Genomic DNA, 19204 nt, shown 5'->3' on the forward strand with positions numbered 1-19204 from the left:
GTCAGCACACCTATTAAGATCAGCGTTGAACCTCCCCAAACTGCAGCTGAATGGCACTTTAGTTAGTTTAGGCAAAGCTGTTCATAGCTTTCCAAAAACTTTACAAAAGCTTACTGTACATTTTGCTTTTAAATATGATGAAACCAGTGTGTACAAGGCCTTTGAGGTTTCAAACCAAAGAAAACCTCTTATCTGTATGAACTATACATGTGGGAAGATGCATGCATCATACCCACGTTTTTTATTTAAAAAAAAAAAAAAAAATGGAGTTGCTTAAAATTAGGATTAGTTATGAAAATCAAGTAGAAACTGGACATCTCAAACACACACAAAGCATTAATATAAAGATTCAACATATTAAAGGAAACCTGCCACAAAAGAAACATGGCAGCTGCTACTGCTGACTTCTTCAAAAATATGCTGGTTGCCTGGCTGTCCTGCTGACCCCCTTTGCTACGATAATTTGAGACAATGACCTGCAGCACGTATGCATTTAGGGACTTCTGACATTCCTGATGTGCATGCTAGTTTTAAAATATCTCAAGTATGAGGGCTTGTGAGTAAGCAAGACACGCAGGCAGCTAGCATTTTTTAAAAGCAGTCAGCAATGGCTGCTCCTATATTCTTTTGTGATAGTTTTTTTTCTTTTTAAATTTAAAATAGAGTGGCAAGATATTTCCTTCCGTGTCTTCTTAATGAGCAATTGCAGGCATGAGGAGTTTAACAGGCTCAGCGGGAAGATATGCAACATTTTCTGCCATAAGAATCAGCTCCTGCCAACTCTGCCACATCAAACAGAGACCCTGCGCCGGTCACACAAGCCATTAGTCTGAAGATTCAAAGGACTTGGATTTATCTTGAAGAGAGGAAACGACTGTTTACCAGAACTCCTCATCTGCTTCTTCCATAGAATGAGCTGTGATACTGAAGAAAGACACAAATGATCTTAATAGGCAGAAAGCTACATGGGTAGCTTCACAATTACATGATTTATACACATTGTGCAAAAAGGCCATGTAAGAGCCCTTAATCAAATCCTAACAAACCTGTCGTTTTACCTTTAACCTATCGCTTTTAATGAATGATATTCTAATATGCGGAGTATATGTTTGGCCAGATATTACTCTGCAAACAAGACAGAGAACCAAAATACTTTCATTCACCTCTCTTCCGGCCCATCTGCTTTTTAAGAAAATACACTCCATTTCAAAGGCTCCCCCCCCCCCCCCCCACAGGGGAAGGAGTCTCACAAGGGATATGATGTATAATTCAAATATGAAGAAGAGGGGTTTGTAGAATGAGAAACTTCTTTGTATACTTTTGAAAACCAATCTTTCAGGATTATGAGATTTGCAAATGGCGTCAGAGTATTTTCAAAGAGAACAGAAAAGGCAGGTACTTTCAGCGTACATAAACAAAAACAAAATATTTATAACAATTTACATTGCATAATATTCCTGAAGTTTATTCTACCAAGGTCACCAATTAAAAAAAAAAAAAAATATATATATATATATATATATATATATAGATATATATATAGATATATATATAGATATATATATAGATATATAGATATAGATTTAGTGACTAGTAGAACCTTCTTTATTGCCAGTAACCTCAACGAGAAGCTTTCTGTAGCTGCTGATAAGATGTATTTTGGTCAATGTATATACATTTTATTTATACCTTTTTGGTTATCTTGCTTGAATTGATGGTTTTCATCACACCATATAATTTTAGGGATACCAAGGTCAAGGCATGGACCTGGCTTTTTAAATATTGGGAAGTCTTACATTTGAGCTGCTCTGCTGTTGGCCTTTTCCAATTTTTTTGACTTTCGATATATATAATAAAAACAACAACATGGAGTACATCACAGGGCATCGTCATATCCATTTCAATAGGGTTACGTTGCCACCTTCGGGCGATTGGATGCTGGCAAAAAAGACAGGAAATACCCTCCTAGGCATAACCCCTCCCATCTAAGCAAGACTTCAGTTTTTGAAGCAAGCCATGAACCTCAAAGGAAGTGGGGTGGTAAACCTGTGTCTTCGATGTACTCCCAAAAAAAGAAACTATTTTATTTAGCATATATCCCAGGACATCTTCATATCCATTATAATAGGGATGTCCCAAAGCATTCTATAAGCGGAAAGGGCAACAGGCCCTAAACAACTAAACCAAAATAGATTAGTACCTCATGTAACAGCCTGCAAAACTCAAGGAAGTGTCCTCTGCGACTTGAACATCTACTTTATAAAACTTTTGTAAAAAGTGTGAACTGAAGACCAGGTAACAGCTTTACAAACCTGAGCTACAGAAGTCTGAAGATGAATAGACCCCTAAAAGAGAAAGTTTTTGAATGGAGTCTTACAAGGCATCCACGGAGAAGCTGACAGCAAATGGCAAATGTTCAGGGTTTCTGCTGGTTTCTGTATCTCCACTAGGGGAAACCTACCTCTCTTTTAATGCAATGGATCCAGACCTTAAAGAGGTCCTAAAGTTAAAATGTTTTTCACCTTAGTGGGTTGTTTTTTATCTTAATGCAGGGAATCCATTAACTGTTCCTTCACTCCTTCCCTCCAAAACACTCACTCAACTCTTCTCACCAATCAAGCACTGCTCTCTTTTTATCACTGGACACACTAAGAGCCATAGACTGCTGCTGTTGTCAGTCAAATCCTGTGAGGAGGAAGTGGGGTTCTGGCTGAGCTGTGCTTCTATGAATGCACACAGCCCAGTTTGTCAGCACAACTGTGCAGATGACCCCCCAGCCCCGAGCTTGATAAGGGGGCACCCAAAGGAAGGAGGAGCAGACAGCACCGGTGGGAGACCAAAAAAAAGAGGGGGGTACGTCACCGAACAGTTAAGTATAACATATTTTTTATTTAAATTACAAAAAAAAAATGTTTAGTATCACTTTAAGGCTTTGGCACACAACTTCAGCCACAATTTCTGACTGTAAAGCAGCTACCACCAGAGCAAACGAGGCTTGAAAATGGAGGAAACCCCTAATTATAACTATTCCTAACAATGTTTCCTCCCCTCCTCATCCTCGATACACTCGATAACGGCTGTGAATTCTGGAGCTGCGACATCACTCATAAATTCTCATGGTCCACCTGTTGTCGGACATCCTTCGTCTGCCCTGAGGCAGCCAGTCACTGACACAGGGGAGCCGGACTTGTGGGACAATGTGGATGGACCAGAGCTAATTAAAAATAGGTATGGACACATCTTTTTTATACAGTTTAGAAAAACTAGGTAGGAGGAAGAGGGAGGGAACTCTGAAACAAGAATAGTTACAGTTTAGCTTTTCTTCCAGTTCAACACGTTTGTCTTAAAGCGGAGTTCCACCCAAAAGTGGAACTTCCGCTTTAGGTGGTCCTAACCCCCCGACATGCCACATTTGGCATTTCATTTTTTGGGGGGGGGGGGGGGAGCGGGTACCTAGTTTTGACAGGTACCCGCTCCCACTTCCGCTCGGAGCGCACTGAGCGGAAGTTCACCTCTCCCCCTCCCTCCCTGCAATCTTCTGGGACATGTCAGAGGTCCCAGAAGATTGCCGGCCAATCACGGCGCGCAGCGCGACTCGCGCATGCGCAGTGGGTACCCGGCTGTGAAGCCGCAAACTGTCATGGCGCCGAGGGAGAGGATCGAGGCTTCGGGCGGCCTCATCGCTGGACCGTTGGACAGGTGAGTGAAATGGCTGGAACTCCGCTTTAAGTTTCTTTAAATACTGGGACCTCATCCACTAGACTTGCGAGGGTCTTGTTGAGATAACAATCCATCAATAGCATACTCTATTTAGTGAACTCGCTTTCCATGGGGTATTTGCTGAGCAAACCTTTTTGGCCGAATGAACACCTTGTCAGGGTGAGCCAAGCACAAGTTAAAAAAAAACATCCTATAGGTGAGGATGGAAAGGGAAGGTTTGAGGATATTGTGGTGGATGCTATGTTCCAAAACTTGTAACCTTCAGGGAGGAGGACTCCGTAAGCAGTAATTTTAACTTAGTCCAGATCACTTGCAGGAGAACCCCCACAAAAGGTCCTTTGGGTCAGTGAAAATACCCTGTCCCTGGGGTTCTTCCAGAATAGATTTCACAGATAAGGAGTCTTCTGCATCCCTTTCTACCCTACTATATACTGCGCTTACCCCTCTACATTATCCTCCCCTGGTTCTTCTTTCATCAAGAGGGAGGGGGAGAGGAGAAGGAGAACATTTCCATTTGCGACCAAAGCTATTTAAACTGGATAGTATTCCAAAGAGCTGGTTTTAAACAACAATAGCAGATAAAAAATTCCTCCCTTGACACAAAAGTACTGTAGAAAGGTGCCCTGGAAATAGCAAAAATGCCTGATAGATGGAGGAAGTCAGATCCACATGGAACACCCTGACCCTCCCAGGGGGATACATTGTGAAGGGCAAGTATAGGTTCCTCCCGCCCTGACAAATGTATAAGGGGTCTCTCGCCTCCTAAATCCCCACCTCACTGCCATTGCATACACATGGTCTGCCAACAAGTGTAAAACGGACCCTTGCTAGGAACAGCATTACACATTAGCATTGTGCTGCTAAGCACCACTGTTATGGTTTCCCCAGGAGAGATGATCTTTTCAATCCTGCCAGCATTCCACCACTCCAACAGGGAAAACAGTGTGGTGTGGCCCCTTTAATATATGCTGCAACCTGTAGTCCCACAACAGGAAGTGTACTGCTGCAACTTGTAGACCCACCACCAGAGGAGCCATGGATGTTAATGACGACCTGCATGTCCAGTGCTGGGTTAGAGTACCATTCCTCTGAGCATAGAAAAGCTGTAGGCAATGGATCCAAATAAAGCCAGTCTCCTATTCCCATATGGAAGCTATCAATTTGCTTGAAGACACTACACAGAGATGATCATCACCAAGAAACTATGAAAAAAAAAAACTGGAGCCTTGTCTAGTACCCTTTACCAGTCTCCGATCACCTGAGGGTGGCAACTGGCAACATAACCCTATTGTAATGGATATGAAGATGCCCTGTGTCCCAGGATGTAGGAAAAAGAAATTCAGGTGGTGAGACAGCAGGGTGTTATTTGGAGCTCCACGTATGGCGCTGCAGGTGAAACACACACACACCTACGTTTTTTGAAACTCAAAATCCTATAAAAAGGGCATTTGGAATTAATTACCCTAGAGGTTTATACACTTTCTCCATCAGTGCCCTAGACTGGCAAAACCATATATTCTGTAAAGATAGCACAATAAAAGACGTTAAATGTATGTGTAAATAGGATAGTTTTCATTTCTTACTATGAAAAGGTCAGATAACATTTAAATGCAATTCAAGCAGAAATACAGAAACTTTGTAAGGGTTCAGTGTGGTGCATTAGGATCACTGAGCCCTAAGGGAAATAAACCCCCCACCGGCATTTAATGGTTGCTGCAGACTGCATACAATGAAAAGAAGTCAATGTTCTCAACGACTTCCCTCAAGCAGCACTAATGTTTTAATTCCAGGCAGCACAGCCATGTAGAATAGTCTAAGAGAAATAAACAAATTTAATTTTCGACCACTGCTCTGTGGTAACAGACAAAAAAAACAAAAAATTTGTAGTTAGTGGTGCCTGACTGGTTTGGAAAAATACTATAACACCACATTTTTCTCTCTCTAGGTGACCATTATAATTAAATAAATGTTTTACCTTTCATTAGAAAGTTTTTCAACCAAAGAAACATCATCCACCAATTCTTTGGGGACCTGAAAAAAAAAAAGTACATAAAAAATCTCATACTGTAGTTTGGACACTTCACACAGAGTTCATAGTACATGTACTGTAATTCAAACCAAATGCCAAAGACCAGGCTGGACCACGGAGCCACATCCTGTGCCTGGATGTTACAGGCTACTTCTGGCTACAATCCCTATCTCTAAAAGGCAGTAATAATGTGGCCAACTCAGTGGAATGGAATCCAGGCATCACAGAAATAAAACAATCATTTTCAGAAGTTCTGCTTGATAAATCTTATGCATGTCCACTTTCCTGCTTCCTGAGAAGTACGCTGAAGGGGTATTAAAATGTTTTATGAGTTCAGCAGGCACTCCCTCGATACCAGTTTTTCTAAATAGATCAATATTTCCAGATGACCAAGCTTTCCAGTCGGACAACCAACATATTATTGCACTGAAGGAAGTCACAATTTGATAGAGCTAAACTGCGATAAAAATTAGATACCTATATCAATTAAGAGAGTTAAAATCACCAACTTTCCTGCTCTACATTATAGCATAGGCACGTTTGGTATTAAACTATTTGGAATATACCTATACATTTGGGTAGACATTTTTTATTATTGTTATTGTGTTTTAACTGTAATTATGAATTATGTGTAGAAGTGTGAGACCTGGGTTTGTTTGAAAAGAGCAGGTTCAGGTCAAGAAGAACCAGACTCAAATGGGTATAGCTTCTATATGCCTTTATGGTTGACAATCCTGATTAGAATACTGCCTTTTTAGAGCTCTTCTAGAAGGTTTTCTTTTTTTTTTGACATGGCAACTTTAAGACTATAAGCAGGTTTGGCCTAAGATATAATGTCCTGTCAAGTATGCAGTGACTGGAATGTTGTGTAATGTGATATATGGTGGCCTGATTTGCATCTGGAGCCGACTGTTCAATGTGATGATTGTGTCTTCGATTTGTTGCAACTCCCCATTTTTGTTTACTCGGTTTGGGGTTCATCAGGCTTAATTATCATCACAAACATATGTACAAAAAAACGGGTTGCAAGATTCACAGATCTGTGACACAGAGGCCTAAAGGTGAAAAGCCCAAGAAGCACTTGCTACCCTAGTGGAGCCAGATTTAACAGGAACACAGGACATTTAGGTGAAAAGCAGAGACCACTTTGGGCAAACCTTACAGGACATTGCTGATAACTCAAAAACTCTTCAGGCAAACTTTCTTATGGCAGCGGATTTAATGCAGGCTTGGATCTCTTGGTATGCCTGGGTTTATAATCCATCTGGTGCAAGGAGATGGAAGAAGGTTCGTGGGTTCAGGAACTGGAACCTGACTTAGAGGAACAAAAAAGGGGTAAATTTTGATGCACGATAGAAAGCTGACGACCTTTGCTGTTAATCCTTAGCTTAGGTGTCTGGGTAAATGCTTCTACCCTTTGTAGCGTTATTAATGATTCTGTCCAGCGAAGAGTTAAAGAGAGTCTCCTACGAAAGGTAGGCTTAAAATGGCCTTCTTACATGCTTACTTCACCAACTACAGCTTAAGCTATAATGCCCTGTGGATCTTGACAGAAGAAAGGGTTAGTTGAGGCATAAGTTGACCAGCTTCCAGCACTTGCCAGATGCTAGCAACAATCATCTGGACATTAAGCTGACACCAGCAGCTGCCAATTCCATGTGGAGAGATTTAACCTGACAGCAAACTACTATGTGCCTAGTGTCCATTTGTCTGTAGATGACAGTATAACCCTAGGTTAAGTATGAAGATGTGCCCCTCGAAGGATGGTAAATACAGTTTTAAGCTGAATAATAGAACATAAGGCATATATATATATATATATATATATATATATATATATATATATATACTGCTCCAATACAGCACCATTGTAGCTAGATTTCAAAACATATAGGACAATGTTCCTATTCTTCTATCTATAAAGTTCAAGGCTTCACTGAAGAGAAATAATTTTTTCCTGTACCAGCGACTAGCACACTACAATGTACAATAGGATGAGTGTCATGGATTGAGGACTTTCCTTTAACCTCGTCTGAGTATAAAACAAAGTGTCTGTGTCTGCAACTCACCTTGTTAGGCTGTTCTTCTGCTCGATTCTGGAGAAGTAACTGCATGTACTTGTTCAGGGGATTTTCCTCTTCGGGAGTACTTCGTCTGGCATTTTCTTCAGCCTTTTCCACCATTGTATCCTCTTGTTCTGGTAACCTTACTCTTGAGTGTTCTTCTTCTTGGGAGGTTTTAGACTCTGCTACAGAGATCTTAAAATACAAGGCACACCAAGACATTATTTTATAATATTACAGTAAACCCCCCTCCATTGCGGGGGTTACGTTCCGGACCCAGCCGCGAAAAGTGAAATTCCGCGAAATAGAAAAACCCTATTAAAATGCATTGTAGGCATGTTTTTTTACTGTCACTGTACGTGTAGAAGCATTTTAAGGTCTTTAAACACACTTTTAAAACAATAGAAACTCATTTAAACACATAAAAGATACTAAGAGACATAGCAAGAGCTATGGAAAACACAAAAATATTTCATTTTTAATGATTTATATAGTAAAATAACATTACAAAAAAACCCGCGAATTACCGGGACCGCAAAAACTGAACCGCGATGTAGCGGGGGATTACTGTATCTACTCATCAAAAAGGCACAGAATGTAAGGCATTTGACCACTTAGAATCTGAACATTCCATCACACAACTTGAGCACTTGTGCATGTAGCCATCCTGGGTAGATCTCTTCTAGAGGCACAAGAGGGTAGGAGTAAGAGGGCAGGATGTAGAAGTAAGTACTCACACCTTACTAACCTATGGGTTAGTACTACAAGGTGGGGCTGACATGTCCAGTAGTCATTAAAATGTAAACAGAAGTTTCCCCAATATCATTAGCTACTTATATAGAGCCAATATTTTACCAATTGTACAAATCACATTACATCAGACCCTGCCCTCGAAGAGCTTACAATCTAAAGGTCCCCATCTCCGATGCATGCATTCATATCTACATACTTGGGTCATATTAGCCAGGAGCCAATGAATTTACTAGTAGGTCTATGGAAAGGTGGAAAGAAATTAGGGTACTCAGAGGAAACCCAAGCAAGCGAGCACAAGCAAACTCCATGCAGGAAGTATCTCGGTTGGATACTAGTGTATAGGCATCACTATGTTTGATAATGTTGCATTGTTGCACCACTCAGCTTTGTTTTTTGTTTCACTTTAAGCATTCGTTATTTATTATGCACTCTCAGGCCCCGTTCACATAGGGGCGATCCTACTTCGGGTGGCGACCTCCGAGGTCGCAGTGCGAGCAGCGCGCCGCGACCTCGGAGCGGGCGCCACGGACTTCATAACATTGAAGTCTATGCCGGTCGCCTCCGGGTCGCCACAAAGAAGCTCCGGACCCTTTTTCTAAGTCGGAGCGACTTGTGTCGCTCCTATTAGAACGGGTCCGCAGCTTCCCTATGGAAGTCGACCTACGGCGACCTGTGAGGCGACCAGGTCGCCTCACAGGTCGCCTTAGTGTGAACGGGGGCTCAGCCTACCCCACACCACTAGGGTATAAGGGATGTTTAAATGTTAAATAAGAATTTTAAATAGTAGATACATCTGAAAGTGGCCATGAACTCAAAATTTGAAGATTTTCTATGCTACAGGTGAACATGTAGAACGTTTAAGTATGCCTAAGTAGCACCCTGAATAATGTACCTTATGCCAGGTCAAAAATAGCAGTGGACTTCCTGGTATGCGACTATACCTAGGCATTTCTGTACCCAAAGCCCCATAGCTTTATACCATGTCTGTAGCGTTAGAGGCACTTGCGGGAGTAGGGTATTTGTGCAACAGAGATAACTTTCAACAGAAGCATTGTGAATCTTGGAAGAGGGTAGTGTTTGATGTACTAGCAGACTTATATGGACCTGATCAGCAAATAAAAGTGCAACTTCAGCTACCAGTTTTAATTAAGCAGTTACAGCACCTGATTTCTCCTTTTGGGATAAATTAATAAAACCAGACCGCTGCAAGCACCCCTGTCAGTGTTAAATAGTTTGTCCGAACCATTTTTGCCACTTTTGCTGGACAGCTTGGTTTGTTAAAGGGGGTTGAAATATAACAGACTTACTGGGCAGATCCATAGGTGAAATATAGAAAAAAGCCTTAAAAAAGAAAACAAATGCAACCATTACATCTAAGAATTGGTAAGCTGAAATATAATAAAATGTTTGTTTTTGGATTTAATACCACTTCAAGAGCCAGTGCAGGTTCACTTTAAAGAGGCATTTTCTAAGCTAAAGGTAAAAGTAAACCCAATAACAAAAATGTAATATATTACAGTTTACAAGGTTTATATGTGGTGGTGGCATTCGGTTGAACTTTTTTGGTTGTACTGTAAAAATATTTTGAGCAAGTAAAAAAAACCTGTTGATCCCAATAGACATCCAGTGTCCTTATTAACTTCCTGTGTACTGAATGGATATCTCCAAATTGGTTAGGTTTCAAGGCTGTCATTTGTGAACTACTCAACTCCTTCTCCCCACGCAATAGAGAGGACGACAAGGTAAAGCCTCGTACACACGATCAGATTATCGGACGATCTTTCGTCCATTTTTTGTTGCATGTTAGTCTCATATGGAAAGTGAAGAGGTTACTTTCATACGAAAATTCTTGTATGACAGAATTCTACTTCAGAAGTGATGTCATGTGTTCTTTCGTTTCTGAGCATGCCTAGTCTTGCTCTTACGATTTTTTTCAGACAAAAGCTTTACTGATTAAACGAAAATCGGACGTTGTGTTGACGTACGATAAAACTTTTATAGCCTACACATCCAGTTTTTGTCGTCCGAAAATTCGTAATCGGCTGTCGAAAGCACTATACTAACAATCCAAAAATCGGCAGATCGTTCGGACAAAATTTTACTTCCGATTTTCGTATCGTGTGTACGGGCCTTAAGGCTGGCTATAGACTATGGAAATTTCTTTCCTGCAAAGCAATTTGCACGATTCCCCCATCTACACATACAGGGCTGTAATCACCTCTGACGAGCAATTATCTGCTCCCAGCGGTGGGGGGGTCTGGAGCAGGCAAGGGAAGCCTTCCTCAACAGGAGAAGGCCGTGATTATCGCTTGCAGCTATAGCAGCCGCTAGCAATAATCGCAGGTTACACCAAAGTTGATCAATCGATCGACTTGGTACATTCTGCCTGCCCCCACACGGTTCGAATCTAGGCAAGATTCGAGAGAACCTAACAAAAAAAAAAAAAAATTCAGCCACTACATCTAAAGATTGTTAAGTTGCAACATATTACATATTTGTTTTAGATAAACCTTACTCGTAATTTGCGCACAGACTTTAAGCTTACAAGAAGGGAGCACAGTCAAATACATTAAAACAAATGGAGCCGAATACTCAACTTTTGAAATGCCTAATACTATAAATGAAAGGGATTCCATTACCTCCTGCTCATAATCTGATTTCTCAAGGATTTCAGGACTTGTTCTCTGATCTTCAACTTTGTCCTCTTGAGGGGAACTCTGTCCAATTTCCTCTACATGTTTGCTATGGCTCAGATTTTCTTTATCTTCACTATTCACTGAGGAAAAAATGCATAAATTGTAATGCAATGCTGCATTAATCACAGGTTTGTTACCAATGAATAAAGGAAACAAATAATGGGCCTGCCAATGCTGATTTTTTTTCTGAAAACGTTAGCTATGTGGCTGTCATGCAGATCCTTTGGCTACATGCTGGATCTAGAGACTTTGGAGTCTTGACATCACTTGCTGCATGCTTACTACAGGTTGGTGATTAAGAAAGTACTGAAGCCAGAGCCAATGGCAGCTTGTCGGATGGGATTCTTCAAAACCACCAATGGCAACCTACATTTTTCTCCTATGACACTATAAAGAACATAAATGTACCAGAATATAAAGTGCACAGCTGTTTTTTTTTTTTTTAAGTTTTACAGTGGTTGTAAAGTCATGAAGTCTGAACAAAGCACATATCGGTAGTGTTTACTTGTCTAGCTTCAAAGCTCCAAGTGTCGTTTCTCTCTGGTGCTTTGTTCCTCTTCAGAAGTGACACATGCTGATAAAGTTTTCCTGACGCACAAGATAAATTTGTGAAGGGAGGAGAGCTCAGCACAAACTCAGCTCGTCTATTCACAACACAGCTCTGCATCGTTCCTGTGCTGTGTGAGAAGGGGGGGGGTGTCCCTTTTTCTCCAATCAGCTCTCACACAGCGTGTAAGAGCTCTAACGGCCGCTCTCCACCCCCCACTCTCTGCTCCTGACAGATGAAAAAGGATTTTATCACAATTCTGCACTTTTGAATGGATGTAGATGTAACGCTCCTGCGTTTTATGTATGATGTGGATTTTCAGCTGCAGAAATATTCCACTTCAGTAGTCATGTAGAGAAACGCTGAGACACCATTCCCAACTCTCAATGACTCATCATGTGTGGATGATCTCAATTCAGCAAGTAAATACACACACTCAATAAGATGGTTCCTAGAGGGACTTATGTATATAGTAACACAGTGATGATAGGCTGAAGAGACAGGTTGGGTAGAGATGGTAGATGACAGACACTTGAAAGGAAATGTTCTTGAAAGTAAGATAGTAGCAGATGGGATGCAGATAGGTTTAGCAATCATGTATGGTAGCAGATGACAGAGTAGCAGGTGGACATACAAGAGAGATCAACCCAGTGCAAGAACAGGTGGTAGTAGGCTCAAGAGCTAGCAATCTTAGATAATGCAGATGTAGTAATAGTCCTTAGTATGCAGAGCTAGATAGTGTAAGCTTTAGTATGAAAGTTATAGACGTTTCCCCTGTGGGGTACTTATCACTAATAGCAATGTAGCAGAGGAGAGGTTCGGCAAGAGCGGATGATCCGGTAGCGGGATACAGGGATCAGCGCAGCGTGGTTCCGATAGCGAGGTATGCTTGCAAGAGAGCTTCAAGACAGGCTAGCATCAAGGCACAAAGCAGTTTGAAGGAACACATGTGAGTGAGAGCTGGCGATCTAAATAGCCATCCAGTCTGGCGCTCAGTGATGACAGCATCAGTCTTAAAGGTGTATGCGCACCTTACCAAAAGAGAATGGTGGGGCGCATACACTTATGAAAGAGTAATTAGGGTACCCAAAAGGTACCAGAACATTACAGTACCCCCCCCTTAAGGCCAGCTCCTGAAGGCCTCTGGAGCTGGTTTGTCTGGGTACTTCGCATGAAAATTGCGGATTAATCTAGAGGCATGTATGTCAGAGGTGTTTAGCCAGGTGTCGTATTGGGGCCCATAGTTCTTCCATCGAACCAAGTACTGAAGTCTTCCTCTGTGGATACGAGAATCCAGAATCTTTTACCTCATATTCTTCTCCACCTTCAACTTGTACAGGAGGAGGAGGTGGGATAGTAGGCCTTATTCCTTGGTCAGGAACATGGGGCTTCAGTAGCGACACATGGAAAATGGGATGTATTTTGAGGTCTATTGGCAATGTAAGCTGTACTGCAGCTTTTCCAATAAGTTTCTTGATTGGGAAAGGTCCCAAGAACAGAGGTCCAAGCTTTTTGCTAGGGATTTTCAGTCTTAAATTTTTTGTTGAGAGCCAAACGAGGTCCCCGATAGCGTACTGAGGAGAAGGTCTTCTGCGAAGATCATAGTACTTCTTTTGTTGACTATGAGCGTGTGCAATGGTAGTATTAAGCAAACCCAGAGAGTCCTTTATTTGGGTAAGATAGTCTGAAGCTACTGGGTTATTTGAAGGAAGGATGCGTGGTGGAAGAATAGAGGGATGAAACCCATAGTTCAAGTAGAACGGACTCTGCTTGGTCGTACTGTGGGTTGCGTTGTTGTAGGCAAATTCTGCCAGAGGGAGAAGATCCACCCAATCATCCTGTTGGTAAGAAGTGTAACAACGTAAATATTGCTCGATGCATTGGTTGACTCTTTCAGTCTGTCCATTGGTCTGCGGATGGTAAGGAGAAGTGAGCTTCCGCTCGATCCGTAGTATGTGACATAGTTCTTGCCAGAACTTGGAAATAAATTGTGATCCACGGTCAGACAGAAGAGTTTTTGGGATACCATGTAACCCAAAGACATGTTTCATCAGGAGTTCTGCCGTTTGTTTGGACGAAGGTAGTCGGCGAATAGCAATGAAATGTGCCATTTTTGTCAGATGGTCCACTGACACTAAGATGGTATTAAATCCTTTGGAAGGAGGCAATTCCACTATAAAGTCCAAGGACACAACTTCCCATGGAGTTTGGGGTATTGGTAGACTGCATAGTAGACCGGATGGTCTTGTAGTGTCAATTTTGGACCTGGCACAGACATTGCATGAAGAGACGAATTTTTGTATAGATGTTTTCATGTCAGGCCACCAGAATTGCCTGGTAAATCAGATTAAGAGTCTTTGTCATACCCATATGTCCTGCCATAGGCACATCATGCGATAATTCCAAGATCTTGGTGCGTATGGTAGGTGGTATGTAAAGTTTGTCGTTGTAGTAGAGGAAGCCTTCTGCATCAGTATTTAGTTGTGGTAGGGGGGGGGAATCCAAACTTATACCATGCAAAACCTCTTCCTTCAAGGAACGGACAACTCCAATAATGCGTTTGTGAGGTATTATAGGAACGTAAGGGATTTCGAAGCAGTTTTCTTCAGCTAGTCGTGACAGTGCATCCGCCTTTTTGTTCTTATCTGCAGGTGTGTAGGTCACTAGGAAGTTAAACCTTAGAAAGAATAGTGACCATCGTACCTGTCGGTGCGAGAGAGTTTTGTTAGTCTGAAGATATTGGAGATTTTTATGATCCGTGTATATAAGTATTGGTAATTGGGTGCCTTCGAGTAGATGTCGCCAATTCTCCAGAGCCAATTTTATAGCAAGCAGTTCCTTTTCACCCACGGGGTAATTTATCTCTGGACTGCTTAGGGATTTAGAAAAAAAGGCGACTGTATGAAGTGGTGAAGTGTGAGTTGGTCGTTGGGAGAGTATTGCTCCTACTGCCATGTTTGACGCATCTACTTCCAGAATGTATTGGAGGGATGGGTCTGGATGGCGTAGTATGGGAGCAGAAGTAAACCTTGTCTTTAACAGGTGAAAAGGTTTATTTGCTTCATCTGACCATTTGAATGGTTTTTTAATGCTAGTGAGCTGTGTGAGGGGTCTCACAATGGCAGAGAAGTTTCTAATGAACTTCCTGTAGAAATTCGAAAATCCAAGGAATCGCTGTAGCGCCTTGCGTGTGGTTGGTGTAGGCCAATCCTGAATGCAGGATATCTTACTCATGTCCATCTCGATTCCTGTTTTGGATATGATGTAGCCTAGAAACAGTACCTCTTCTTTATGAAACAAGCATTTTTTCAGTTTCACATAAAGGTTGTGTGCAAGCAATCTCGATAATACTAGTCTTACATGTCTTATGTGTTCAGACAGGGATCGTGAATATATAAGTATATCGTCCAGATATACCACAACACAGACATCTAGTAAGTCTCTGAAAATATCGTTTATAAATCGTTGAAAAACTGCAGGGGCATTGCATAGCCCGAATGGCATTACAAGATATTCGAACAATCCGTATCTGGTTCTGAATGCAGTCTTCCACTCGTGTCCATCACGGATTCGAATGAGATTGTATGCTCCTTTCAGGTCCAATTTTGAAAAATAGGTAGCTCCACGCACCTGTTTAATGAGCTCAGGGATAAGCGGTAGAGGATAGCGATCTTTTATTGTAATAGCATTCAACTGCCTATAGTCGATGATAGGCCTGAGACTTGAGTCCTTATTGCGGACAAAAAAGAGTCCTGCTGCTGTGGAAGAAGTGGAAGGTCTAATAAACCCTTTTTCCAAATTCTCATCCAAATAGTCTTTGAGATGGGAAAGTTCATCCTGTGAAAGAGGATAAACATGACCGAACGGCAATTTGCTATTTGGGAGTAGATCAATGCTACAATCATAGTCTCGATGGGGAGGTAGTGCTTGAGCATTTTTCTCAAGAAAAACCTCAGAGAGATCCTGATAACATAGTGGTGCAATCTCATCTGTCACCACAGACAGGATCTTCCCGAAAGACGGGAGGTTACACGTACCCTCGCAATAGCAAGAGAGGAAGGTCAGGGTCCGTTCCTTCCAATCTATGGTTGGTTGATGTGTGTGCAACCAGGGAAGTCCCAAAACAATGGGAAAGTGGGGTGAAGGTATTAGATCGAAGGTAGTGGTCTCCATATGAGACCCGTTAGTAGTGACTAGGAGTGCCTGTGTCTGATCAGTGATCGGACCAGAGGATAAAGGAACACCGTTAATAAGACTCACTGAGACAGGTTTAAGTTTAGAAATAATAGGAACTTTATTTAAAGCAGCAAAACGTATGTCAATATAATTTCCACAAGATCCTGTGTCAATCATGGCCTTAGTAGTAATCCTGTTCTGGTCCCACTGTAATGTTAAGCAAACAGAAAGGTAAGGGTTAGTGATTGAAGTTGTCAATCCCCCTAGGAGGACATGTGAACACTCACCCTTCTTTTTGTAGACTAGGGGACAGACGTTTATCTTGTGATCCGGGGATGCACAGTACAAGCAGAGATTACCAGATCGTCTTCTGGCTCTTTCCATAGTTGATAGAGGTGGGCGTATGGTTCCTACCTCCATAGGAACGGGGTCAACGGCCGAAATCCGAGAAGAACTGGATAATGGCATTCCCATTTTCTCAGCCTTTCTTTCTCGTAGTCTTCTATCTATGGTGATACTGAGTTGTATCAATGCATCCAGGGTTTTTGGCAGATCCGCTCGGGCGAGCTCGTCTTTAACGGCCTCTGATAGGCCAAGCCTAAATTGGGATTTCAGAGATGCATCATTCCATTCTGAATCAAGGGTCCATCTCTTGAATTCTGCGATAAAGTCTTCTACAGGTCTCCCACCTTGTTTCAAGGATCTTAATTGAAGATCGGCAGTACTCTGCCTATTGGGATCATCATATAGGCTAGTGAGTTCTGCTAGGAACAAGGCATAGGAGTTGAGAAGCTGGTCGCTTTTCTCAAAAAGAGAGTCTGCCCAGGCCCGAGGATCGCCTGTTAGGTAAGAAATAATAGTACAAACCTTAATGTGATCAGTAAGGTAGGTACGGGGTTTTAGCAAGAAAAGTAACTCACATGCGTTTTTAAATTCGCGATCGCCTGTAAATACCAAAGGAGGATTTATTTTGGGTTCAGGGGACTGAGCAGTGGTAAGTTGTGTCAGTCTAATTACCTGCTGCGACAGAGCCTGATTGTCTTCTTTTAATTCAGCAAGTGCGTGTATTAACGCAGGTACTTGCTGTTTTAATTGTGTCATCTGAGTGGTTATTTCTGCTGAATCCATTTGTGGTTCGTTCAATCTGTAACGCTCCTGCGTTTTATGTATGATGTGGATTTTCAGCTGCAGAAATATTCCACTTCAGTAGTCATGTAGAGAAACGCTGAGACACCATTCCCAACTCTCAATGACTCATCATGTGTGGATGATCTCAATTCAGCAAGTAAATACACACACTCAATAAGATGTTTCCTAGAGTGACTTATGTATATAGTAACACAGTGATGATAGGCTGAAGAGACAGGTTGGGTAGAGATGGTAGATGACAGACACTTGAAAGGAAATGTTCTTGAAAGTAAGATAGTAGCAGATGGGATGCAGATAGGTTTAGCAATCATGTATGGTAGCAGATGACAGAGTAGCAGGTGGACATACAAGAGAGATCAACCCAGTGCAAGAACAGGTGGTAGTAGGCTCAAGAGCTAGCAATCTTAGATAATGCAGATGTAGTATTAGTCCTTAGTATGCAGAGCTAGATAGTGTAAGCTTTAGTATGAAAGTTATAGAGGTTTCCCCTGTGGGGTACTTATCACTAATAGCAATGTAGCAGAGGAGAGGTTCGGCAAGAGCGGATGATCCGGTAGCGGGATACAGGGATCAGCGCAGCGTGGTTCCGATAGCGAGGTATGCTTGCAAGCATGAGAGCTTCAAGACAGGCTAGCATCAAGGCACAAAGCAGTTTGAACGAACACATGTGAGTGAGAGCCGGCGATCTAAATAGCCATCCAGTCCGGCGCTCAGTGATGACAGCATCAGTCTTAAAGGTGTATGCGCACCTTACCAAAAGAGAATGTTGGGGCGCATACACTTATGAAAGAGTAATTAGGGTACCCAAAGGTACCAGAACATTACAGTAGAGAAGAGAAGACTGCAGATAAACAAGTAAAAAACGTATGTACTGTAGGAGGATTTGTTTATTTTCGGTGTATGATCTGAGGATTTTCGCTTCACTGGGTATATGCGAGGGTTTACAACCACTTTAAAGTGTCACTAAACCCAGGACCCTGCATTCACTATATCTGGTCTACCACAGTGCACAGAACATTGAAATGCAATTATTTTAGTAAATATAAACTGCTAAATACCTTTTCTCATCAGCAGTATATAGAAGTCTTGTGACTTCTATGAGTGTCTGGTTGAGGCTTGGAGTTTTCATTCTACTCTGACAGTCCTAGGAGGCTGCTTATCCCTCCCAAAATCAAATCATAATTTAAAAAAAAAACCCTCTAGCAATACACACCAAATTGAACATGTGCAGATTGCCTCCTAGGACTCTTTTCTATCAGATGTATTGGGGACAGTAAAAGAAGGGGAGGATCAGACAGCCTTTTTACACAATGCAGAGGTTAACACAATGTGTTAAACCCTTAGGTTCCACAGTGAGTATAAGCAGCATGCTTTACTGCATATACAGACTGATTTTACTGTTGTGGGTTTAGTAACACTTTAATGTGATTGTAAAGTCTCTTTTTTTCTATTAAAATAACAAACAAGTTATAACTACTAGCTCTGTGCAGTGGTTTTGCACAAGGCAGCCCAGATCCTCCTCTTCTCGGGTCCCTGGCTAAAGCTCCTGGCCCCTCCCTCCTGTTGAGGACCCCCACAGCAAGCATAAACAATAACTCACCCTAGCTCTACCGCACTGTGAGAAGATAAGCAACTTGCTATGGGGGCACCCGAGACGAGCTGCTGCTCCGTGTATCCATTCAGACATGGAGCTGCTGTTCGGCCCCACCCCCTCTCCCCTGATTGGCCAACTGAGTTTGATTGACAGCAGTGGGAGCCAATGGCACCACTGCTGTGTCTCAGCCAATCAGGAGAGAGAGTCCCGGACAGCTGAGGCATTCGTAGACATCGCTGGATAGAGAGGGGGCTCAGCTAAGTATTAGGGGGGCTGCTACACACAGAAGGTTTTTTATCTTAATGCATAGAATGCGGATATTAAAGCGTATATATTAAAGATAAATTAAAGCAGATATGTATTTTTTCTCAGGAAGTTACTAGATACTTTGTAACAATTTGTCCATATCTGCTCCTTGACAAATTACAAACTTGAATGACAAAGATCTTTTTTTTTTTAATACATTTTTCAGACCAA

General features: G+C 41.9%; 1 protein-coding gene across 1 annotated transcript in view; it reads right to left on the reverse strand.

Annotated features, from left to right (window-relative positions):
• Positions 1-690: 690 nt before the first annotated feature.
• The window catches only part of OFD1 (OFD1 centriole and centriolar satellite protein), a 74222-nt gene continuing 55708 nt past the window's right edge, over positions 691-19204 (reverse strand). Inside the window, exons 20-23 of the mRNA XM_082247394.1 lie at positions 11205-11341; positions 7819-8007; positions 5696-5751; positions 691-924 (exon numbers count right to left, since the gene is read on the reverse strand). Coding sequence (XP_082103520.1) covers positions 879-924; positions 5696-5751; positions 7819-8007; positions 11205-11341 — 428 coding nt within the window. The 3' untranslated portion in view covers positions 691-878. The remainder of the gene's footprint in view (positions 925-5695; positions 5752-7818; positions 8008-11204; positions 11342-19204) is intronic.

Source organism: Pelophylax lessonae, assembly GCF_965119305.1.
Source record: "Pelophylax lessonae genome assembly, chromosome: 2".
Lineage (NCBI taxonomy): Eukaryota > Metazoa > Chordata > Amphibia > Anura > Ranidae > Pelophylax > Pelophylax lessonae.